This window comes from Macrotis lagotis, chromosome 7 (genome assembly GCF_037893015.1).
Source record: "Macrotis lagotis isolate mMagLag1 chromosome 7, bilby.v1.9.chrom.fasta, whole genome shotgun sequence".
In the NCBI taxonomy this organism is placed as follows: Eukaryota; Metazoa; Chordata; class Mammalia; order Peramelemorphia; family Peramelidae; genus Macrotis; species Macrotis lagotis.
In genome coordinates, this window is record NC_133664.1 from 38,637,493 (window position 1) to 38,664,544 (window position 27,052).

Here is a 27,052-nt window from a genome sequence, read left to right on the forward strand (position 1 = left end):
CATCTCCAAAAACAGTAACACTACCAGTCACTTCTTTTCTTTTTATTGAATCTTTCTGCAATGAAATCACAGAACATAGCACAAAATTCATCAAACTTCCTCTGATATGTCAGGAAACACTTCAAAAAAGGACAAAGGGATTAAAAAAAAAGGATCTCCTTTTGTAAGGAGAGGTGAAAGAGCAAAACCCAGATCTCCAGTCTGATTCCAAATCCCACTCTCTAGGCTTTAGGATACTCTTCCTCTTGTGCTTTATGACAGTAACAAGAAGTCAGGAGGAAACAGGCACATAAATGGCAGCCCTGGATAACCACATAACCATCAGCTATTACTAAAATGTTAGTGTCATCAGCATAAGCCTATAATCTTCACCCTGCCACCTAACACCCCAGTTAAATGAGGATATCCCAAGCAATCTGCTCTTGGAAGGAGGGCAGATACCGCAATAGAACTCTAGAAGACACATAGTTTTTAACTAACTTTATCTTAAGCTACTTAATTCAATTGGGGGGGGCTAATAACAAATGCTCAATAAATATTATTTCTTCATCAGAACAAGCAAGCAAAAAAAAACATCTCAATTGGCCAACTTCTTCAGAAATACCTGAACTAGTCTCTACCCTTCCCCCCCTCTCAAATCAAAATCCAAGGGGCAATGGAAGAGTGCAGAAAACCAAGTCCATATGATCAAAGGGTTACAAAGGACTAAGAGGGAAAACAAATTAAACTAAAAATGCCAAAGTCATACTAAATGACTTTGGAACCTTTCAAAAGAACAAAAAGTTATTCATTTTTTAAAAATATGTATTTTAATAATTCTTTTATAATCTGGATTATTAAAAAATCCAGAGTTGTTAAATCTAAAAAAGACTTGCCCTTTAAAAAAAGAAGTGAGCCCGAGCTCAATAGGTGACATTCACATTCGGGGAGCGCAGAAGTTCGGCTCCTCCTGCAGGAAACAACCAGTACGGTCAACGAAAACATGCCTGCCCAACATCCAGCACTGACACCAGAGCAAAAGAAAGAACTCTCTGAGATAGCTCACAAAATTGTTGCCCCAGGCAAGGCAATCTTCACTGAAAAAACAACTGATATGGAAAACAGACTTAGGAAAGATAATTTAAAAATTATTGGAATACCTGAAAGTCATGATCAGGAAAAGAGCCTTGACATCATTTTCAAAGAATTACTACAGGAAAATTGCCCTGATATCCTAGAAGCAGAGGGCAAAATAGAAATGGAGAGAATCCACCGATCCCCCAGAGAAAGAGATCCCCAAAAAACCAACCCCTGGGATTATTATAGCCAAGTTCCAGAACTCCCAAGTCAAGGAGAAAATATTACAAGCAGCCAGAAGGACACAATTCAAATACCATGGAGATGCAGTCAGGATCACAAAGGACTTAGCAGCAACTACATTGGAAGCTCATAGGGCTTGGAATACAATATACCAGAAGGCAAAAGAGCTTGGAATGCAACCGAGAATCAACTACCCAGCAAGGCTGAATGTCCTCTTCCAGGGAAAAAGATGGACTTTCAATGAACCAGGGGAATTTCAAATGTTCCTTTTGGAATGGCCAGAGCTGAACAGAAGGTTTGATCTTCACATACAGGACTGGGGTGAAGCATAGAGATTGGAGAAGGGGAAAATATGAGGGACTTAATGATGACGAACTGCATGTATTCCTGTATAGAAAAATGACGCTGATAATACTCATGTGAACCTTCTCAGCTAATAGAGCAGGTAGAGGGAACCTTTATAGCTGAAGCACAGGAGAAAGCCGAATTTGAAGATAAAATATGGTGTAAAAATGGAGTTAATAGAAAAAAAGGGAAATGTAATGGGAGAAAAAAAAGGAGAGGGGGAATAGGCCAAGATATTTCATATAATAAGATTTTCTTTATTATAATGAGCTATTGCAATGATATGGAAGGGGGGAAGGCAAGGGGGAATGAGGGAAATTTCGCTCTCATCAGAGGTGGCTAGGAGAGGAAACAGCATATATACTCAGTGGGGTATAGGCATTCGGAGTAAGGAGAGGGGGCGACAGGGAGAAGGGGGGGGATGTGAGTGATGGAGGAGAGGATGGACCATGGGGGGAGAGTGGTCAGATATAACGCATTTTCTTTTTTACTTATTGCAAGGGGCTGGGATTGGATGGCCTGTCCAGGACCACAGGGCCAGGTGGATTCTGGGCCTAAGGGGTGGTATGGGGAATCGGGGCTTCCTGGCCCCAGGGCCAGGGATCTGTCTGCTGCGCCACTCAGCTACCCTACAGCAGAGTCAGAGTGAAAGGAGAGAGAAAATATAGTACATGGTAGTGGAGAAATACCAAAGGAGGGAGTTGCGATCAGCAATGGCAACGCTGGAAAACTATGGAAGTAACTTTTGCCATGGACTAATCATAAAGAATGTGATCCACGCACAACAGAGTTATTGGTGTTAGAACAAAGACTGAAGCACATTTTTTAATATTATTATTATTTTGGGGGGGGTGCAGGGCAAATGGGACTGGGTGGCCTGCCTGGGGCCGCATAGCAGGGTGATCCTTGGGTGTCTGAGACCAGATTGGGACCCGGGTGCTCCTGGCTCAAGGGCCAATGCTCTGTCCACCACCCAGCCACCCCTACTATTATTACTATTTTATTTTATTTTGGGTCTTTTTTTTTCTTTTTTCTTTTTGTTTCTGCAGGGCAGTGGGGATCGGGTGGCTTGCATGTCACAACACTGGGTGATTGTTGGGTGTACAGGGCCGGATGTGGGCTTGGGTGCTCGTGGTTCCAGGGCTGGTGCTCCGTTCATTGCGCCACCTGACCATACCTACAATTATTACTATTATTTTTTTTAATTTAAAAAAAAGAGAGAGAAGTGAGCAAAAGTGGGGCCAAAGTATTTCTTTATATTTGACACATAAAGAGCCGGAAGGTCCTGAAAGCAGAAGAGCAATGAGTTCTGTCCCAAAGAACATCTCAGACATTGAGCCCTTGCTAAACATCCAGAGAATTGACCATCTCCAACTTTTAAAAAGGTTTCAATGATCATTTGGAATGAATTACCAATGATTCCAAGTCCAGCCCCCAAGATCTTTCTTAACCTAGAACACTGAGGAAGTGAAGGGCTTAGGAGCGCACAAGGCGGAAAGGGAGAGGTAATGGATGTTCTTCCAGACAAGTGCTTCAGGCAAAGGAAGAGAGAGATGAGGACAAGCACAGAATGAAAAGGAGGCTGGTCTGTGCTTTCGCTACATGCCTTTGCCCCTCTGCTTCCATCTGCAGCTTTAACTCTCTCCCCAGGTTCTCTTCTTGCCTCCTCAATTAGGATCATATCTACTTCTGAAGACAAGGAAAAGGACTGGTTGTCCTGACCAGTCTGTCTCTTGCACTTTTCATTGTGGCCTGACATGATAAATGAACAAGCAGTAGAATAAAATATATTAGTTCAGCAATAACACCTAGGTGATGCTAATTAAAAGTTAGATCAATTTTCTGTGAGTGGCTGTTTTGCCAGATCATGTAATATGAAGACTGGCTACCCTGTGATTAGTGTGCTCAGGACTCAGAATATATCAAAGAAAATGAAATGATGTAGAAATGCACAATGGAAAAGCAAAAACAAAACAAAACAGATATTGACTTTATCCCTACATCAATCTGATTCCACTCTAATCAACAAAGTGTGATTAGTATGACACTTCCCCATTTTCTGGAGTAAGGGGGGGGGGGGCAGAAGGGAGGGGAGTGGAGGAGCGATCGCCACTGGTTCTGTCAATTCCATATGCGTGATGGTTTTTCTTTGTTACAAAGGAGAGCTTGTTCAATGAAGGTGTGGGTAAATAGCAATAAACAATTATGGTGTAAAAATGAGCCATCAAAGAAACTTTTAAATAGGGCAGAGGATATGGTTAACTTGTGTTCCTAAATGTCAATTTTCAGAAGGTGATAATACCTGTGAGAGCAATTTCTTCAGAAGTTGTGCAATAGCTGGATCCTCGGGCGGCGGACAATCAGGGAGAGAGCCATTCCGTTTCTTCTGACGCATCTGTAGATGTCTGAAAAGGCTAGCAATATCTTTGGACCTCAAGGCATAATCAAAGATGGAGCGGCTCACTGGCTCTTGAAGAACACTAAGGAGAACAATTTCCTTATCAATCTGTATTGGAAAAAAGAAAACATCATCAACTTAGAATTAAAGACACATTAAAAGCCAAGCCAAGCCAAGCCTTACTTCTACAAAAAATGCTTTAAGATTAAGCAGAATTATTTCCTTTCTAAGGAAAGTCTGAGACATTTCCATTATTCAATGTTTAATGTTCAGAAGAGAAATGAATGTCAATGCTCCATAGCTGAGTAAGAATTCCTGCTAATGCTTCTTCATTAGCAGACAATTACTCTTCCCAAGAAAATGGTATTGCTAATGAACACATAAAATATGAAAGCTAAATGGTAGCTAATGAATGTCTTTATGTCTTTCATAACTCATTGATCTTAACTCTCTTTAAGCAGATAACACCTGACCTCCAGGTCTTCAAAAAACTGGAATTCCCACACTGTAAAATGAACATTCATAGTGCCATCCAAGTATTCTTGCAGTGATGATGGTCAACAGCTGTAGTAGGTAGGTTTTCCTAGCCCTAGGCTACATTCAAAGTCAATGCCTTCCAAAATGGAAGGAAATCCTCAGCCCAATTATTTAATCTATTAAGCTACAGTAAGCCTATATGTGTAGCTGAACCTTCCACACAGCAGACACACTAGTTTCTCAAAATCTTCTTTATGTTGCTAAGAAAAACCATTAAACAGCTGAAAATACAAGCAAAAAAAAAAATCAGCTTTCTTGGAAGAGAAAGTGAAGTGTGTTGATTTCTAATAATTCACATATATGTTTTACTTATCCCACAGTAAACTTTCACTGAAAATCATTACAAATGTACTGGCAGCTGGTCCTAATTTCTTAAGACTTTCCCCGTGACTATGACGACACTGGGTAATTCAATAAGATGCAAGCATTCAATGAACAAAGAGAAAAGACCAAGCAAAGCAGGAGAACCATAATTTCATGGTTATCTAAGTTTAAGTTCAGATAACATTAGATCCACTTTCCAAGAGAGTTCAAATCCACTTTCAAGAAAGGTCTTACAAAGGCAAGAAATCCACAAGGACCCAGCTTTAGTAATGTAATTTTAAGCTATCAAAGCTTAAGATTTGGGGAATATCCTGCGTTTTCAGATTTTTTCTCAATACTTGAGGGTACCAGAGTTTTTTTTCCCCCTCTTTTTCTTTAAAAAAAAACTGTGCCATATGGATGGCTAAGAAGGGGGGCGGGGAAGAATACAGGTAGAAATTTAGGCAAAGTAGAAAAAAAGACAATAAAAATTTTTTTTATTGCTTAAAAAAATCCCTCTTTGCTCCTGCTTACAGCGTCCATGTATTTCATGTAAAAATATTATGGGTGAAAGTATTCACAGGATAGAGAAGCAACAATTCTAAAGAGCATGATATTTCCTAGGAATAGACAAATCTACTGGGACAAATTGATGGTTGAAGGAACAGCCAAAGACTTAGTTTCCAAAAGATACCCATTCCAGAGGTGGTTTTATTCCAACAAAAAGAAAGCTGGATTAGCAGGAAAAAAGGCAAGAGAGAAAAACCACAGGGGTATGTGAACTTCCAAATAGAGGACTTGGTTTTAAATGGCAAGAACAGGGTATTTCAAGATCACTTTAGCAGTATCCCATGACTGCCTGTAGCAGCCTGCAACATTCCATTGTGCTTAGAAATATGTTTCAAGAATTGGCTGTTTATCTGTACAATAAGTCTAAACTCTCATAGGTTGGGTAAATAATTTCTCCATATATGAAACAAAGACCTAAAATTTATCAAGTGTTAAAATTCTAGATGCCTCATTTGATCAAGAAACAATGTAATCATTCAAGTATTCCAATACACTAAACTTTTTTAATTTTCTGAATTACTTCCCTCCTTCCCTACAACTCTCCCACCAACTGTAAAGGCAAGGGAAAAGAAATGTCTTGCAAAATAAATTTAACCCTGGGTTCAAATCCGGTCTCAGACACTTAATAATTACCTAGCTGTGTGGCTTGGGCAAGCCACTTAACCCCATTTGCCTTGCAAAAAAAAAAAAACAAAACAAAATAAATAAATAAATGAATGAATAAATTTAACCATCAAATAAAGAAGAAAAAAGAATACATTTCAATCTGCAATTTGCTTCTATCATCTCTCACTTCTTGTTTGGTTTTCTTTCTTGAAGAGGACCAAAGACATGAGGAAGGTGATGTCTTGACTACTCAATCACCTCTCTATATGGAAGTTGATAGTACATTTCATCATGAGTCTTTGGAATTGTGTTTGATCATTTGTGTTGACCAGGGTTCCTCTATCTTTCGAAGTTGATTATTTTTACAATATCTTCTAATGAAGAAGTTAAAACTATATATAATTATATTTAAAAATGCTCCAAATCATTATTGATTAGAGAAGTGCAAATTTAAAAAAGATTGGCTAAGACGACAAAAAGGGAAAATGATCAATGCTGCAAAGGTTGTGGGAAGATTGAGACATTAATGCACTGTTGGTGGAGTTGTGAACTAATCCAGCCATTCTGGAGAGCAATATGGAACTATGCCCAAAGAACAATAAAACTGATCATATGCTTTGATCCAGTAATATCATTATTAGGCCTACATCCAGAATAAATCATAAAAAAAAATGAGAAAAGCTCCACGTGTTCCAAAATATTTGTAAAAGCTCTTTTTGTAATGGCAAGGAGGAAACTGAAGGGATGTCCATCAACTGAGGAATGGCCAAACAAGTTATGGTATATGAATGTTATGGAGTACAATTGTTCTGTAAGAAACCATGAATAGTCAGACTCTAGAGAAGCATGGAAAGAATTCACAAACTGATGTTGAGCAAAGGGAGCAGAACCAGAGAATATTGTGAATTGTTCCTCTGATGGATGCAACTCCTCTCAGCAGTTCAGAGAGCAAGGACAATCCTTGGGGACCTGTTATGGGCAACCCCATTCAGATCCAGACAGAGGAAAAAAAAAACAGCATCTGAATGAATCAATGTTCACTATTTAAAAATTTCTTTTATATGTGTCCTTCCTATCCCATGGTTTTTTTCTTTTCTCTTAGTCCTCATACAGAAAATGACTAATATATAAACATGTTAAACACAAATGGACATGTGCAACATTCACTAGACTATTCGATTCTGAGGGGAAGGGGGTGGGAGAAAATTGTGTAACATAAATATGCAAGTGGATGAATGTTGAAAAACTCATAATGTGTAATTGAAAAAAAATTAAAATACCAATAACAAAAAAAATATTGCTGTTACTATATAAATTGTTTTGTGTCCAATTACAGGTCTTCCTTTTTTTTTCCTGAAACCATCCCATATATAATTTCTTACAGAATACAATAGTATTTTATTACATTTTTATACCATAACTTGATAGCCTTGCTAAGCTGCTGAGGCAACTCTTTTACTAATATCAAAAAAAAAAAGCAGCTATAAATAATTTTGTATAACTGGATCTCCTTTCCCTCTTTATCTCCTTGGGGTACAGAGTATAGTTTATTACCTTGTGGGCATAGTTCCAAGCAGTATTCTAGAATAACTGGACTAGTTTTAAGCTCCACCAAAAGTACATTTGTGTTACTTTCCCACAGACCCTCCAGCATTTGTTGTTTTCCTTTTTTGTCAGCCAAGCTGATGAGTGTGAACTAGCACTTCAGTTATTTTAACTTTCACTTCTCTATTAGGTGATTAGAGCATTTTTCCATACAATGATTGACAGGTGAGATTTCTTCCTCTTTGAAATGTCTATTCATATCCTGTGACAATTTTATCAATTGGGGTACAGCTCTTATTCTTATAAATTTAACTGAGTTCTCTATATGTCTTAGAAATGAGATATCTATTAGAGAACTTGGATGCAAACATTGTTTTCCCAGTTTCTTTCTTCGAAATTTACTGCATTGGTTTGTAATGTTGTGTTAATCAAAATTACTTCCTAAAAACCTTTGTCTATCACATACGTTCATAAGCAGGCAATTTCTTCCATGCTCAACTAATTTGCTCATATCATTCTTTATGTCTCAATAATGTACCCAATTTAAGTTTATCTTGGTATGCAGTGTGAGAGGTTGTTCTATGACAAACCACATTTGAATTTTCCCAATAATTTTTGTTAAATAGTAAGTATCTGGTTCAATTGCAGCCATTTCTGAGTTTATCAACCTCTTTCATATATTGTTTACCTAAGCTGTTCCACTGATTAACTCACTTCTCACCCAATATGTTAATTACAGTTTTGAAGTATAGTTTGAGATCTGGTGTTATTAGATCCTTTTCTCATTTTCCCCCTATTGATTCTTTTGATATTCTTGACTTTTTGGTCAGATGAAATTTGTTATTAATTTTTTCTTGCTCTATATCATAATTCCTTATGGTTCTGAATAATTTAGCAGTGTCACTTTTATTACAATGGTTTGGCTTACCCAGGAGTAATTTTGTTCCAATTACTTATATTTGTCATTATTTAAAAGTGCTTTGTAATTGTATTTATATAGTTCCTATGTATGCCTTGGCAAGTGAATTTCTAAATATTTCATACTTCTCATGGTTCAATGCTAATGATTTATGTGGATTTATTTTATATCCTACAATTTTGCAGATGATGTTTCAATTAGTTTTAGTTGATTCTCTAGGATTTTCTAAGTAAACCAGCATATGATCCACAGAAATAGGTGTTTTTTTAAACCACATTTTCTTATGTTTATTCTTTCAATGTCTTTTTCTTCTTGCTATACCTAGAATTTCTAGGTAAATAATAAAGCAACATTGGAAATCTTTGCACCACCCCTGATCTTGATAGATTTTTGGCTTATTATTCCTATTACAGGTAATACTTGTATTATATACAAGTATATTATATATATATATATATATATATATATATACATATATATATATATATATATGTAATACTTATATTAATCATTTTAACAAACTTCTATTTACTCCTGAGTTTTCTAGGAGTATTCCCCACCCCATCCTTCTATCGCATCCCAGGAATGGAACTGTATTTTGGCAAAAGATATTTTGGTATCTAATGAACTAACCATATAATTTTTGTTTTCATTACTATTATGGTCAATTAGGTATACAGTTTTCCTAAAACTAAACTAATTCTATATTCCTGGTATAAATTCAGTTTGGTCATAGTATATAATTTTTGTGCTATATTGCTATAGTCTCCTTACTGTTTTATTTAAAATTTTTGTACCTCTATTCATTATAGAAATTGACCCATAGTTTTCTTTTTCTGTTTTTACTCCCTCTAGTTTAAGTATCAAGACTGTATTTGTGTAATCATTTGTTAAGATACTTTCTTTACTTTCTCAGTTTCTACAGTATTGGAATTGCGATTAAATTGGAATTAAATGTTTGGTAGAATTCATATATAAATCTAAATCAGAGATGTCCAAAATGTGTCTCCCAGTATGATTTTATGTATCCTCCTATGGTTTTACTAAATGCTTTAGTAAACTAAGAGAGCTTCCCAGAACTCTTAATAAAAATGGCAATTTCAAAATATATTGTCTATTGCTTCAATAAAAACTTTTATATGTAAGGTTGGACAGTCTTCATCTAAATGATCCTGGGCTTTCCCCTTTAGAAATTTGGTCATAGCTTGTTCAATTTCTTTTTTTTTTTTTGATAAGTGTTCTATTTCTTGTTCTGTGGATGAAGAGTCATTCATTTGATTTAGAGTGTCAGTTTACTGACAGAGTTCGGCAATAACTACTACAATTGCTTTTACTTTTTCTTCATTAGTTGTGAATTTACCTTTTTCATTTCATTAGTGATTTGGCTTTCTTTCTTTTCTTAAAATCAAATTAGCTAATATAGCTAATATTCCCACCCCACCCCCCGCCCCCAAACACTCCTAGCTTTATTTATTAATTCAATTTTTTAAATGATCAGTTTTCTTCATCTTTTCTTTGATTTGTAGCATTTCCATTTTGGTATTTAATTAGGAGTTTTTAATTTGTTGATTTTCTAGGTTTTTTAAGTCCTTTGCTCAATTCATTGATCTCTTGAAAGAGTTTAGAGAAATAAATTTTCCCCTAAGTACTGTTTTGGCTGAGTTCCACTAATTTTGGTTTGCTATCTCATTATCTTTAATGAAACTATTGACAGTTTCTAAGATTTGTTCTTTTACCCACTCAATCCTTAGGCTTAAGTTATTTAGTTATAATTAATTTTTAATCTTATGCTTCAAAGGCCCTTTATCAAATGTACTTTTTAAATTTTTTTCATTTTATTTCATTATGGTCAAAAAAGACTAGATTTAATATTTCTTGTTTTCTACATTTGTGAGATGTTATACCCTGATATAGGATCAATTTTTGTGAAAGGGCTATGCTATGATGAATCAGTTTACTCCAGTCATATTCACAGTTGTAATTGTTGTGTATCTTTCCATCTTAATATTTTATACTTTTTCCCTTTTCTTTCCCTGTCTTGTCTTTCAGAATCTGTTTTGCTTCTAATACCTCCCTTAAACTATCCCCACCCCCTTATTCCACACCTCCTCCTCTTTTCCTTAAATCCTTTCCCTCCTACTTCCCTCTTGGGTAACATTAATTTCTGTATTCAACTCTATGGGCATACATAAACATAACACATACATATATACATATTCATAGTGCATGCATGCATACACAGTCTTCCCTTCTTTTTTTAACCAGTTCAGATGAGAGTGAGATTCAAGTGGTGCCCCACTATCTCTTGCCCCTCCATTGTATAAACTGTTACTTGCTGCTATTTAAATAAGATAATGTTCCCCACTTTGCTCCTGCTCTCCCAGTGCACTCCTTTTCACTCTTCTATTCTTCCTTTGAGATCCTTCAAATATAATAAAATTAAACTCCAATTAGACTTCCTCAAAGACCCATGCTAAGATAAAATTCTGAGATACATGTATCACTTCCCTAAATGAGAACAGAAATAGTTTAACCTTGTTAGTCCCTTATGTCAGTCTCACTCATATTTACCTTTATATGCTTGAGTTCTTTGTGTATCAAATGTTCTATTTATCACTGGTGTTTGAAATTCATTGGCAATTCTTTAAATTCTTTTTTCATCACACACCTTTTTTTTTTCCTCTGTAGGAATATATTCAGTTCTTCCAGGTAGATTATTCTTTGTTGTAAGCCTAGATCTTTTTTGCCTTCTGGAATATCATATTCCAAGCTCTCCAGCCCTTTAAAGCGGAGGCTGTCAAATATTGTGTTATCATGACTATAGACTCCATGGTATTTGGGCTGGAAAAAAGATTCACTTTAACTTTTTTTGCTTGGATTTCCCAATCAGAATTCAATTTGGTACATTTTCTACATCATTGTGGAGGAGGGATATTAAGCGAGATAGGCAAAAATGTTTCTTCTTACTTTGCCTTCTTAATTCTGCCTCTACACACTAAACTTTTGAAAAAAATTTTGAAAAAAACTTTTCCAAACTAATCATAGACGCAGATTTCAACCGAAACCAATTACATTTCTTATAATGAATATTCAGAAGACTAACATGTGTTTCATCAATATATGCTTTCTTGCTAGGTTATATATCACCTAACAACAGATGCTGTTACAGATGAAGACTGAAAAACACTTCCACTAGATGCAATATGATGTATAAAATCATATAAGATGCAGTTCAATTTTGATTACCATCAAAGTTATCAAATCTATATTCAGATTCCTGAAAAGAAGAACAAGAATCCTGATACCTAAGGAAACGAATTCATTTTTAAAATTCTCTACCCAACAAACAATCTCTAAACATAAGGAAAAAGTTCCAAGGCATAAAAATTATACCTGTATTATTGGCTGGGTGATAAATGGATGGAGGTAAGGCATTAACTTGCAGTAGACGTCAGCAATATTCAAATGATGTGCTACCACTGTTATAAATCCTACTGCCCCATATCGTATCCATAGATTGGGATGGCATAGAAAAGGTGCTAAAAGAAAAGAGGAAAGAATGAAAGCAGCCTCAGGAGCAGGTTCATCACACATCTACACAAAATACAAATATATCTCGCACAACAATGTCAATTTTGTCATGACATGTAATGGACCGATACACTGAGACCCTTTGACATACTACATCACCCTGAGGCATACACTTCACCAAGATGAAGCTCCCTCTAGGCTCTATTCCTTTCTGTAAAAATATGTTCCAAGTAACATAACACAGGAAATATAAAGATCACTTAAGAAAGAACTGAGAATTGATTGTCCAAATCTATTAACAATCAAGAGAGTTTTAGCTGGTGAACTATTTATGATGTTGAAACTAAAACTGTTCTACACATAGATACAGTGATATGTATAAAATGTCCCGATGGCAAGTCTTCAATAGTTCACAGTTCAGTCATTCAATAAGCAGAAGAGTAAGTATTCTCTAGATCACTTAAATTTAAAGGAGCAATGGCACCATCTGTTTCTTTGACTTTTCTGATGGGAGAAGTTAACAGCACAGCAAACCTCATATTATTGGCTATTTTCAAATAAATTAAAATGGAAAAGTAAGCATAAAGTGCCTATCCTTTAGGAGTTTAAAGTCTACTCTTACAATAAATTCACCCACGATATCTGAAATCCCTACTATGTACAAGGCACAAATAATTATGACATGGTTGAAGTATATACTTTATTCTACTTTATTTCTCTCAATGAGTTTACAATCTAATGAGGGAATTCAAAATAAATCCCCCAAAAAGTGAAATACCAAGAAAACTGCATATAACTAATTAAGAAAAAATGTAATGACTTAAAAATATAGTTATGTAAAATCTAAAATAGAATAAACTTTACTAATTTGAACTAACTTGGAAGGGGAAGTCAGAGGATCTTGATTTTTTTTATTTTTGCAAGCCAATGGAGTTAAGTGACTTGCCTAAGGTCACATAGCTAGATAAGTATTATGTGTCTGAGGCCAAATTTGAACTCAGGGCCTCCTCTCCAGGACTGGTGCTCTATTCACTGAATCATATTTGGCAACCTATGGTTAAGTATCCTATAGACACCATATAATTATCTACTAGCTTCCCCTTAAGATCCTAATTTTAAGTTGAAAGGAAACCTTAGACATCACCTCCTTCAATTCCTTCATTTTACAGATAAGGAAATTGAGGCCTAGAAAGATTAAGTGATTTTCTTCATCATTATGACTAATAAATGGTAGAAGTGATATAAACCTATGTTCCCTAATTGTAAATTCAATGCTCTATCAAACTGCTAGTTTCACATCCATATGACTATTAAAGAGATATTATATTTAATGTTGCTGACAAAAAGTCTTTTGGAATAACACTTTAAACTTTTTTTCTAAAAATGTTATTTGAGTCTCATAGGTATATATAGTAAACCCTTATCAATTTTTAAAATGGTGCTAAGGGCTCCTTTGAATAACAAATCCATAAATACCTTATTTTAACAGAGCACCTTTAGGCAACAGCAACATACAATAGATAGAGTGGGGTTGAAGTGGTATGGAGGATGCAATATCCAAAATGAATTGGCAAACATTATAAACATTCACAGAATCCTAAAATTTGAAAACATGAAATCCAAATCCTAAAATTCAGGCAGTTTCTTATACTAGCTCCAGTAAGGCTAAACCTCATGTGTATAAATTAAATTAACTCTAAAATTCTACCAAAGTCTGTTCTCCTAAATAGCTTAAATATGATATATCTGAGAGCATCTATTTGCTTATGAACTTCTGAAACAACTGTCATCTACAAGTCCCCCTCTCCTTTCTTCACCCACTGCTATGGGTGAACACTCCATCCTCAAAATCTAATGGTTTAGAGTATTAATTTTCCTTGAGGAAACAGAGAAGAGTCATTCAGTGTTTTATTAAAAAGACAATTTTTTCCAATTTGCTTTTTTTCACACAGCATAAAGTCAGTTGGCATTCTTAAAAACAGCAATGATAGGATTTTAAATGTTCCAGAAGCTTTTAAGTCTAGCATATTTATAAAATTTACTGATTTGGTGTTCATTCTATCTATATTCTATCAAATAAATGGATCAGTATCTTATGGGCCATAAAATGAACTCATTTAATTGTGTGAAAAACTAAGTCCCAGAACTTCCATACATGATAAATGAAAGCGGTAGCCCAAAAGCAGACAGTCACATCATATAACCCACATTAATAAGGCAGACCTACATATAAGAATTCCGAGCATGAGATTTCATATATGAAACTAAACAAAATGACTTTAAGATTAGAGAACGAGGAAATCATTCCTCTTCTAAGGTAGGGAAAACCGAACTGTCCCATCTGATAATTTAAAACTATAGTTGATGCTTATCTTTCCGGATACCAAGGAATTTCTACAGCTCTGTGTAGCCTTCAAATTTACAGTACAAAGGGATAGAGAGCAGTCAAGAACTTACCAATATCACAGGCAAATTCATAGATGTGAGGCTTTTGCAACAGTCCTAGCTGACACATACAGGTCAGGGCGTTGAGAGCCTTAAAAATGACGAATTCTTCAGCATCACTGAGGCCTTGCTGTAGCAGAGGCTTTAGGATGGAAGAACTCTGCCAACCAACATAGGCAGCAACACCTGAAAAACACCCCCACGATTTAATGAGAATGCAAGTGTCCAGAAAGAGATCATATTATACACCATTAAAAACACTGATATTTAAAATGCCAATCACTTTGCCCAATGATACCTGAGGGAAGTGGCTGCTTTAAAAATGATTCCATGTCTTCCTCTTACAACAAGGAATCAGCAGACAACTTGATTACCATGAGCTGGAGGCAAAAGAATTCAAACATTAACATATTGCCTAAATTTCAAATTGTTCTTGAACATGTGCTGTAAAAACATGAATACCATCACTGGGAAATGAGAATTCAGTGTGGCTGATTAAGCCCATAGCTTCAGGAAAACAAAGCCTAAGAATTTAGATCAGAACAATTTAGAAGGAAACAGCAACAAGTAGAACAGGATAAGAAATGAAAAGTATTCTGTAGGCAGACAAAGAGTCTCGGATGTAAAAAGAAGCTTCAGTGAAACCTCAATGCAAGGGATCCCTGCAGTGGAGTGGGCAGTTAGAACAGGACTTTGCAATGCCAAATTTCCAACCAGAAAGGGCTCGTTTCTGAACTTGGGCCCAAGATGAATCTCAATCAACCAGCGCTTATTAAGGGCCAGTTAGTGTCTGGGACTGGCTAAGTGCTGAGGATACAAGTGCAGAGAACACAACAGTCCCCACTCTTACAGAGCTCACATTTTAGCAGCGAGACAATATACAGCAAGTGTATATGGAGGTATCTCCGAAGATCCAGAAGAGGGATAAAGCTCAATCTGGACCTATGATGTCACCAGTGAACTCCCAGCTGAGGGCATCCCTCAGACTGTCATATAGTCTTAAAGAGAGGTTTCCCTGGGTCACCCAGGCAATATGTGGAGTTTCTTCATCATTTTAGGAGTTTTGCCCTAAGAGACAGAGGTCAGACTACTATGATCTTGTGACAACATCAAGGCTGAAATGTGTCTTGTGACACTGACTGCCATTCCAGAGGCTGTGCCTCAGTTTCCTTATCTATAGAGTAGGAAACATGACCAGCATATCCCCCCAACTCATACAGATGCTGAAGATAAATGTCTGTAACTTACTTTGAAAAATTTTAAAGTTTAAAGTAATTATTTCTTTCCTCCATACTTAACTCTAAATCTCACAGAAATTTTTATGTCATTTATTTTCCTGGCCTATCAGGAGCAAAAATGTGAACCTTCACAGTTTTCTATGACCTCAGAACATTTGTATTCTGGTCCAATTTTTGAGCAACACAAAAATTATTTTTCAATTTTTCATTTTTATAAGCATGAACTATCAATACGATGGAGAAAATTTACTGTGAGATAATAATAACCCTAATACTAGCTAACATTTATGTTACTCCTTGCCAGGCACTGTGCCCTCTCGACAACCTTAGGAGGTAGGGGCTACAATTATAAAATAACCCACTTTATAAATGAGGAAACAAAGATAAATAAGGGCAAAATGACTTGCCTAGGATCACAGGTATTGCACTCTGCATCTCAGCGGTTCAGAGTTGACTACCATCTGTACCCCCAGACCCTCCCCAGCTTCCAACACACGGCTCCACCTCAAATCCAGGCTCTTAGCATTCTTTTACGCTTGTAGAACTGCAGACACTATGCTAAAATGGAAAATAGACCCAAGTCCATAACAGTACACTGAAGTTTAAAATCATAAAGCAATACCAAGGAACAGTTGGAAGAAGGAAACATCCAGCTTCTCTGGAGAGGCACTGCACAGTCCCTAAGTCATATACAACAAACATCTTTTGCCCCTGAGTATGGATGGAACAGGGCCGGGTCAATTGGTTACAGGGAATGTCTCCTAACAAGGGCATCCCAGATCCATTCCTCTGCTTCTGCTTTCTTTCTAAGTACAGTCTGGAGGTGCCGACACAAATTTACTGATAAATCTCAAACTTCAAATTATGTGGACAATCACATCCAAAGAGAAAATGAAAAGTGAGCACAAAGTCAAGAAATGCTAGCTCCTTTATTTTTACTCTGACAGGATGTATCCTTTAATTTGGACAGATTCTTCAATTCCACTTTGATAAAAAAAAAAAACAAATAATGACAGTTTAGCAGAATTCCACTGAAAAAGCACCTATTAAGATCCTTCTATGTGCATGAACTGGAAGAGATGCTAAGAAATGCAATACAAAACGGGGGGGGGGGGGGGGTCCTTGTCCCCAGGAGTTATCATTCATTCTATTAGAGAATGGACCAGCGTAGAGATCAGCAAATTAAAACTGGGGAATAAAAACAGTTCCAGAGAAGAGAGCACACACCTCTTAACCAAAAAAAAAAAAGGCAGAAGGAATTATAAAAAATAAAATCGATCACCTTGATTAAATAAAATTGAAAAGCTTCTACACAAAGAAAACTAATAAATTCAAGATAAGGGAAGCAGTTAAATGGGGGAAAAAAATCTCTGCATCAAATTTCTCAGACCAGGGTTTTATTTTCAAGTTATCCAGACAACCAATAAATATATAAAACTAAAGGCATTTCCCAATAGATAAAAAGAAAGAAGATATAAACAAACTGTTCTCAAAAGAATTCAAACTAACACTAATTAAAAGAAAAAACAAATGAAAACAATCCTGAGATCTCACCTCATACTAAATGACAAGGATGGTAAAACTATGATCAGTTCAACCATTTTGAAAAGCAATTTGAAATTGTGCAAAAAGAGTGATTAAAATATCCAAACTAACCCAGAGATTATACTACAAGTCCCCTTCTACAGCAAAATATTTCTAGCAACACTATAAGCTAGCAAAGAACTGAGAAAAAAGTAGATGCCCTTTGCCAGAAGGTTAAGCAAAGTGCAGTAGAAGACCATAATGGAATATCACTGTGCTGCAGGAAATGATGAATGTAATAATTACAGAGAAGCATGGAAAAACTTACATGAACCGATTTGAAGTGAAGTAACAGAACCAAGAAATCAATGTACACAACTAACAACCACAACAATGTAAATGGAAAGAACTGGAGGAGCGTTGGGCAACTGGAAAAGATTCAAGAGAACTGAATCAGCAAGTATTTATCAAACATCTATTATGTGCAAGAAACCAAGGATGGAGAATCAAAGAAGATAGCTAACTGGACAGGGAGACTACAAAAGGCAAAATTCAAAGATGATTCCAAGTTGGCAAATCTGAATTAGGGAGGAGCCTTCAATTTAAATAACTACATATGGAAAAGGGGTTGTCTTCCTTCTTCATCAATGAAAAATAATTCCTAGGTCACCACCAGCTGCTTCTGTTGTCTAATCTTACTCTAGGAGAATGGACCCAAACTGTTTCCCACTCATTTAGCAGAAGGCATAAGGAAAGGATCATCAGTAGGATTTCTTTCTAGTTCTGAATGCAATACTAACCAGCTGTGTGACCAATGTCACTGGACCTCTCAGTTCCTTATTTATTAAAAAAGAAGTCTCAAATCTATCTTTCCATCCTTAGCTTCAGAAAGGCAGGGACACCTTCTGGTGTCAGAAGAGAAATGAATGAATGCAGGAGAAGCCAGAAAACAGTTCAAAGTTAAAAGATATGTTTTCCAGTCTTATCCAAGAGATAAATCCCATCCTAGATGGATACTTTTGCACATTCACAAAAGCCTCCAAGAATGGCCAATGACAATGCAAATCTCTACAGCATCAAGGCTGTGGTCATGAATACACTGTGGTGAGCAGGGAGGAAACCAACACTGAAAACAAAGACAGAAGGAAACTTAAGAGACTTTAGACTTCTACCCAGCTATAATCACCAGTTCTAAGCAATCCATGCACACACATAATGAAAATCAACTCTCATTTAAACTCAGTCAGTAAACCTTTGTATCAAGATCAACATCTTTTAGGAAAGTTTTAAATAAATGTTTTTTTCATGGCATGGAGGTGACCTTGGTTTCTCATTTGCATAGCTTGAAAAGACCAAGAAGATCATCCATCCCAATCTGCTCAAGGTATTTTCTAAATTGAATATCTTTTTTTTTTTTTTTTTAGGTTTTTGCAAGGCAATGGGGTTAAGTGGCTTCCCAAAGGCCACACAGCTAGGTAATTATTAAGCATCTTAGGCCAGATTTGAACTCAGGTACTCCTGACTCCAGGGCCGGTGCTCTATCCACTGAGCCACCTAACCGCCCCCTAAATGAATATCTTATATTCCTCTCACTTTCTTTTCTGTATATACCCTCACATTCTACCTGGTAGTTATCCCTTTAGTAAAAAAGAAGAAAACGCTGTTCATTACCAGGCAAGGAAAGAAATCAATTCCAACCAGGAAATTTTTGCTAGTGATCAGTATCTCTATGTATTAAAATAGGAAGGTCAAAATTATTGGCTAAAATGAGGTTCTGGACAAGCCATGGTTTCTTACTGTTCATTCTCCCCTTTTCCTCCTCGTTAATAACCAGATTTCTTCCTGAAAAAGGAAGAAATTAGTCTGAACCTGGTCTCTGCCCACACTGTCAGCATAACTATCAGTGTAAGTAACCAAAACCAACAGAATCTTATAATTATCTCAATAGATGCAGAAAAAGCTTTTAACAAAAATACAGCACATATTCTTATTAAAAATATTAGAGAGCATAAGAATAAATGGAGTGTTCCTTAAAACAATAAGCAATATTTATCTAAAACCTCAGCAAGATTATGAATGAAATAGAAAGCTCCTCAATAAGAGTAGGGGTGAAACAAAGATACCCATTATCATCACTATTATTCAACATAGTACTAGAAAGACAGCATATGGCAATAAGAGAAGAAACGAAAGGGATTACTAGGCAATGAGAAAGGTAGATGATATGATGGTGTTCTTAAAGAATTCTAGAGATTCAACTAAAAAACAAGTTAAAACAATTAACAACTTTAGCAAAGTTGTAGGATATAAAATTAAGCCAAAAAACTCATCATTTCTATACATTACCAACAAAGACCAGCAGCAAGAGACTAAAATAACTGTAGGCAATATAAACTTCTTGGGTTCACCTACCAAGATTTATATGAACACAATGATAAAACACTTTTCACACAAGTCAGATCTAAAAAACTGGAAAAATATCATTTGCTCATGGGTAAGCTGAGTCAATATAATAAAAATGAGAATTCTACTTAAATTAATTTATTTAGTGCCACTCCAAGCAAACTACCAAAAAAAGAAATAACAAAATTTATCTAAAAGAATAAAAGATCAAGAATATCAAGGACATAAACAGAAAATGTTAAGGAAAGTGGTCTAACCATATCAGATCTCAGACTGTATTATAAAGTGGCAATCATCAAAATAAGCAGGTATCAGCAAAGAAATAATGACAGAAGAACAGCTAGGTGATGCACTAGATAGAGCACAGATCCTGGAGTCAGGAGGTCCTGAACTCAAATTAAGCCTCAGACACTTAAATACTTACTTAGCAATGTGACCTTGGGCAAGTCACTTAACCCCATTACCTTGCTAAAAAAAATAAACAAAGAAATAGAGATGGATCAGTGGGATAGATTAGGTAAACTACCATAATTAATGTAGTTTTTGATAAACCCAAAGACTGCAGCTTTTGGAACAAGACCTAATCATCTGACAAAAACTGTTGGGAAAACTGGATAACAACATGGGAGAAACATATAGATATATACATCTTAGACTGTATACAAAGATATGGTTAAAATAGATACATGAATTAAACATAAAGGGTGATACTATAAACAAATTCAGAGAGTAAAGAATAGTTTTCCTGTCAAATCTATGGAAAAGGAAAGAATTTATGACCAAATAAGTTAGCATTATGAGATGCAAAATGGATAAATTTGATTATATTAAATGAAAATAGTCTTGCACAAACAAAACCAATACAATCAAGATTAGAAGGAAAGCACATTTTTACAGCAAGTGTCTCTGATAAAAGTCTCATTTCTCAAATACATAAAGAACTGAGTCAAATTTATAAGAATACAACATTCTCCAACTATAGTCAAAAGATATGAACCATCAGCTTCAAAGAAATCAGAGTCATCAGAAAACACTCTAAATCACCATCAAAATACAAATTAAAACTCTGAGAAACCACCTCACACCTATCAGAGTAGCTAATATGACAGACTAGGAAAATAACAAATGTTAGAGAGGAAGTCAGAAAATTGCTACACTAAAGCACACTATTGGTAGAGTTGGGAACCGATCCAGCTTTTCTGGAGAGTAATTTGGAGCTATGTCCAAAGGCTAATAAAACTGTATACCTGTGATGCAGCAATACTGCCACTAGTACTGTATTCCAAAGAGATCCAAAAGAAGGGGAAAGGAGCTATTTGTACAAAAGTATTTATAGTAGCTCTTTTTAGGGTAGTAAAGAACTGGAAATTGAGAGGATGAACATTAATTGGGGAATGGCTGAATAATAAGATGGTAATCAAATAGTATCATGCTATAAGAAATGCTGAGACACTTTCAGAAAAGTCTTCCACAAACTGATACAAAATAAAGTAGGAACCAGAACACTGTACATAGGAACATCAACACTGCACAATGATCAGCTAGGAATGACTTTGCTTTTCTCAGCACTGCGGCAAGTAGATTCCTAATCCAACAGATGAACTATAAAGGAGGTTTTATCAGCACAGCTGGAAGACAGAAAAGCAAAGAATGTGCTTCCTGGCTCTACTAAACGGGCGAACAGAGAAGTTTTGATCTTGGGTAATCCAAACCTAAACACTGATTTAAAAAAAAAAGGTGAATGTGCTCTTCCCAATGATTAGACTCACTCAGCACTTCATTGTGAGCGATGATTTAATACTAACATAGAAAAGGTCCATCCTATCACATACACACACACACCCCAAGCTCAACTAGAGCCATAACTATTGAGAAGAGGAAAAATTACTTCTTGTTAAATCCCTCTGCTAAGGGAGGAGTGATACAAGAACATGGAAAAACAGGAAACCAGCAGCCTGGGAGGATCAGGAGGTCTAGGGTAGGGGGAGGGTTCCCACCCAGCCCCAAAGGCCAAAGCTGGGAACAATGGGTGGAAGTGGAGAGAAAGGCAGACTGAGGTATAGCTGAAGGTCTCCCCTGGAAGCAATCCTATAGTTTAAGGATTCAGCTAGAAGAGGTCTTGGTCTAGTCATATGAGTCCTGAGGATAGCTTGTGTCTTGGGCCCCTTGGGCAGGCTGCTGAAGCCCAAGGAGGCCTCTTCTTAAAGTCAAGGTTTCAAACAGAAAATAAAGTGGGCAAGGTTGCAAAGGAAACCAAGGACACTGAACAATGAGTTACCAAGAGCCAGGAATGCAGACTAAGAATTCCTGAAAGGAACTCTGATTCTTAAAAACTACAGTGCTCCTCTCAATAGCTTTGAAAGGGTAACACACTTAAAATAAGAATTGCATGGATTAAAATGTACAAAAGAGCACAAAAACCTCAGATTCTTCAACTGAAGACATTAGGAGGGTGAAAGAATCCAGAGCACCAGCATCACAAGAAGCTGCCCTAGGCCAGTGAGCCAGAACTCTGATCCAGTGTGAGATCGATCCTGGCTCTGGCCCTGACTCCAGGACAGGCAGGGAGGCTCTGTGGGCCTCAGTGTTCTCACTTCCAAAATAAGAGGACCAGACTATGTGGCTTCTAAAATAAAGATCCTATAATGTTACAGAACAAATTACATCTTAAAGATGAAATAGAAAAGCAAAGTCAAAAACCTACCAACAATGCTGTCAAAAAAAGCTCCCCGGAGATGCCAATCATTCTTATCATTTAGGAAAGTGATCATGTGAGACAGTAAGACATCATTGGCCTTCTGACGCCCAAAAAATACACATAAACGTGTGATTCCATTTTCCATGAGGGTTTGCTTCACTATATTTTCTGGGTCACTCAGTAAGGTAACAACTTTCTGCTGGACCATTTCATGTAAGGCTTGGAGCTCTGCAAAGAGATGAAAAAGGAGTCAGTATTTGTGAGACCAGAAAAACCTTTTCTCCTACTACAGTGCTACTAGTGGCTGGTTCCCCAACTGATTTCTGATTATAAATGTTTCTCAGAAGCTCAATTATAAATCAATGGGAACTAATGGAAAATATGGAGGGCTTCTGTTCAACCTTTCCATTCTCTAGCTTGGCCTCCATTTCATGCCCCTTAGCTCTATTTCCTAAAATCTTGCCCTAGGCTCTCTTCTCTTTCTACACTCTTCCTCCATGACCTCCTTCAGCACCCATTGATTTATAATCATCATCCCTTTGTAGATAATCCATAGGTTTGTAAATCCACCCCCAATTTCTCTTGTGAGCTTCAGTTCTGTATCACTGGTTGCCTATTAGACACTTCACACTGGATGTCCCAGAGACCTCTCTAAGCAGCAGATTTAAAGCAGAACTCATTATCTTTCCTTCCAAACTCACCCCTCTTCTGAACTTCTACAGGTTAGCAATCTCCATGCCATGCTCAGCTCTCTGAATCAAAAGCACTTCCTACCTAGCAAAACAACTGCCAAATCTCACCACCCCTCATACAACCACCATGCTAAGTTTGGCCCTCAATTCCTCTTGTCCAAACTACTGCAATTACACTTTAATTGGTTGCTCTGCCTCAAGTCACCCCACAATTCATTTGTCCTCCACACAGTAGCCAGATCCAAACACATTACTCCCTTCTCAATCAATTCCAGAGAATACCCAAGGCCTCTGGAATCAAATGCATTTAAACTCTTCCATGTAGCATCTCACAACCTGGCCCCACCCCATCTTTTCAGCTACACTTCTACACATACACCCACAAAGAGACATACACTCACATGGACACACACAATTCAACATCCATCTCTCTCTCTCTCTATCTCTATCTCCTCACTCCAGCTTCACAGAATTCCTCTCTTCCTACCAGAGCCAGCATGTATCTTCCCTTCTTCCTCAAGTCTCCCATGACCCTATCCCTCCACTGCTAGGGTTCTCTTTCTCCCAACTGTCAGATGTTTTTGAATGTGTTTACTCTGTACATATTTATTTCATGTCTACTTAGATATGTGCGTGTCATCTTCAGTAGAATGGGAATGCTATCAGAAAGTGAATTCTCTCATTTTCTAAGTTCTCAGTACCCAGCCCAGAGCATGGTCCATAATAAAAACTTCACAGATGCTTGCCAATTAATCAGTTTTCTGCCAAAGACTTTCATTTATTCCCAAATTATAGTAATTCCACACTGTCTCATAGAAAAAGTCTTATGCAATCAAATAACTCAGAACTCTATTATTCATCTTGCCCTTAGTTTAGGTCAAAGATCACTGAAGTGGGAGTCATACTGACCACTTCTGGTCATTAACTGGCAACTCTATTTACTGTCTGTATGGCCTTGAGGACAATGTTTAACCTCCATGGGCCTAAGTTTCCTCATCTAGAACATGAGGAATTAGACTAAAGTGACGTCTAAAGGCCTCTCAAGTTCCCCCTCTAGAAGTCTACAGTTCTTTGGGTGATTCTGAATCACCAAAACATGGCATTCAATTGCTGCCCAGATAGAAGGGATCAAGTCTGAAAAGAAGGTTCCCAGAGAAGACATAAGAGAAAGGTTTCAATATTTAATTTAAGACTATCACAATAATACTATCACAACTATCAACAATTAAAGATGACAAAACTATTGATGCAATTAAAATTTTCATGGAGGGGAAAAATATGTGTAAGTGTATGTACGCACACACACACATAACACACACACACACACTTATAAATTATATAAAAAGATATAAAAATTAGAATCTGAATGTGAGATTCCTGGGCATGGTCAAAGTTTGGTGAGCAAGCAAAGGAAGAGCAGGTGCTCACTTCCCAGCTTCGTCTGACTCTGCTTACCCTGGCCAGGCCTGAGGTGATTGGGCCAGAACACACTGCAGAGGCTACAAGAAAAGGCAAATCATGTTACCTGTGTCATAATTCTCACTGGGGTGTGTAACTTCATCTAATTCTTCACTATTTGGGTCATTTTCCATGTTGAGATTTTTCAGCTGTACCAACTCCAGGAATCTCAGAGCTGTTTCTGCCAGTAATGCTATGTTTTCTGTAAAATGAAGAAAACCAATTAGAAAACAATTCTTCATATGAATAATACTTATTAAAACAATCATCCTTATTAACACACTTACATATGAATAGTTTTCATTCTATCCTACCCCATCCTTTTCCAAAAATCCTAAGACTTATCACCAGAAAGACTGCCCAAGCTTTGTAAGGCATTATCAAAACAATTGAGTTAGTCAAACTTCCTATTACCAAACTTAGAATATACAACTTAGATTATTTTCAAAACTAGGAACCTTACAACGGTAGAAAAATATGGAAGTAACTTTTGTGATGGACTTATCCTAAAGAATGTGATCCACCTGCGACAGAGCTGGTGGTGTTGGAACACAGACTGAAGCACATTTTTTATTATTATTATTTTTGGGGGGGGGTGCAGGGCAAATGGGACCGGGTGGCCTGACTGGGGCTGCACAGCTGGGTGATTGTTGGGTGTCTGGGGCCAGATTTGGGCTCGGGTGCTCCTGGCTCCAGGGCCGGTGCTCCATCCACTATGCCACCTGGCCATACCTACAATTATTATTATTATTTTTTCAATTTTAATTTTTTTCTCTCCCCTTTACTTTATTGCTTATGCGGGTCTATATTTTATTGGGGGGAGGGGGTATTATGTTTACTCCTAAACAAGAATATTCTAGTAATGTATAAAAAAACATTATTTGTACAAAATAAGAATAAATAAATTAGAAAAAAAAACTAGCAACCTTAGAATGCAATATCCCCTCTACACTTTCCCCCAACTGCAACAAGGATACACTCCGCCAAAGCTACCCCAATTTCATTGATAAAGCTTTCATGAACACATCATGCTGCCATCCTAACATCTATTCTCTGCTCCACATAATGCCTATCTACCAGTCTCTCTGATCTGGGCAGCTCAGTTCAGGTACCCAGGCTATTCTTCAGCAGCTTGGTAAGCTTCTTCACAGACTCTCCAACAGGCACCACCATATCTAGTTAGATCTTAACTAAGAAGAGAACAGCTCCGTCTGGGCAATCAGGGAATTCTGTGACCCTTATCACCCCATAGTGCCCTCATTTTAAGGACATTTTAATGTCAGAGGTCCCACTACACAAAGACTGGAACAGTCAGTTCCCCTTCCCAAAGGCCTTTAAGTGAACCAACATGGTCCCACCTACTCCAGCACCACAAATGTCAGCAATTAGTTTAGGATCACCTATACACGGGCAAATGTCTTCTATTCATGATACCACTGCCAAGGAAATAACTACCTTTGCCATGACTTTTCATCCAAAGTCATATTTTTTTCAAAACCAATTAATGACCTTAGATAATTCTTCTTCTTGCCTAAGAGCATGCTCCTTGCATGGTTTGCCTCATAATCAACAGAAAGTCACTAGATTACTAAAGATGGTGTTTACACTTTGGTTGACTTACCAATTCTTTTTTTTTTTTTTTTTTTTAGATTTTTCAAGGCAATGGGGTTAAGTGGCTTGCTCAAGGCCACACAGCTAGGTAATTAGTAAGTGTCTGAGGCTGGATTTGAACTCAGGTACTCCTGACTCCAAAGCCAGTGCTCTATCCACTGCGCCACCTAGCCGCCCACTGCCTTACCAATTCTTGACAGATTTCACTGATTTGGCATCATTGGAGGAGGATGGTTCCAGGTTCACTTGAGGTTTAACCCATCTAGCACTTACATTTTAGCTTTTTGATAGGACTAAAAAGTGTGACATATATTTCTATGACTTGGAAAATAGCATATATTAAATACAATTTATATTTTTTGTTAAAAAAACTGAGGGTTGTAAATGAATATTAATTATTATATCATTATTGGACAATTAACATGTGAAACATGTCATTGACACGATTAACATGTGAAACATTTTTTAGCTGAATCCTCCTAAGTCTTCAAAGTCATGCATTCCTCCAGGCCTTTGGTAGGCCTTCTAGGTGCCAATACCAGATGGTCAATAATACCAGAATGACTGCGCTTGCTGTTTCTTTGATCTCCTAATAATGATCAGAAGTTTTTGACAGGCCTTGAGGGATTTGTCTTTGTTCTAATTGGTATTGTTTGGTTTACCTACTTATGTTAATTTACCTAGGTAAACAAGTTCTATATCATATAAATATATAGCTAATAAAGATTAGCTGGTTTTTCTATAGGTTCTCATTTAGGTCCTAATGTCAGCCACCCCAAAATGCAGCATCTGTTGGGCTTCACACATAGAAAGAAGCATGCCATTTACTGATGGCAGTTACAGGAGGTCCACTGCCAGAAAGTCTTGAAAAGCCCTTCTTGGAGGGCATGCCCAAAATCTCACTGCATAATTCCTATCAGCAAACAAACC

The 27,052-nt window shown here is 36.9% G+C and overlaps 1 protein-coding gene across 1 annotated transcript in view; it reads right to left on the reverse strand.

The window, feature by feature from the left end:
- Positions 1-27,052, reverse strand: part of PIK3R4 (phosphoinositide-3-kinase regulatory subunit 4) — a 67,321-nt gene that overhangs the window by 31,616 nt on the left and 8,653 nt on the right. The window contains exons 5-9 of the mRNA XM_074195791.1: positions 24,579-24,713; positions 22,368-22,589; positions 14,511-14,684; positions 11,916-12,061; positions 3,947-4,150 (exon numbers count right to left, since the gene is read on the reverse strand). Coding sequence (XP_074051892.1) covers positions 3,947-4,150; positions 11,916-12,061; positions 14,511-14,684; positions 22,368-22,589; positions 24,579-24,713 — 881 coding nt within the window. The remainder of the gene's footprint in view (positions 1-3,946; positions 4,151-11,915; positions 12,062-14,510; positions 14,685-22,367; positions 22,590-24,578; positions 24,714-27,052) is intronic.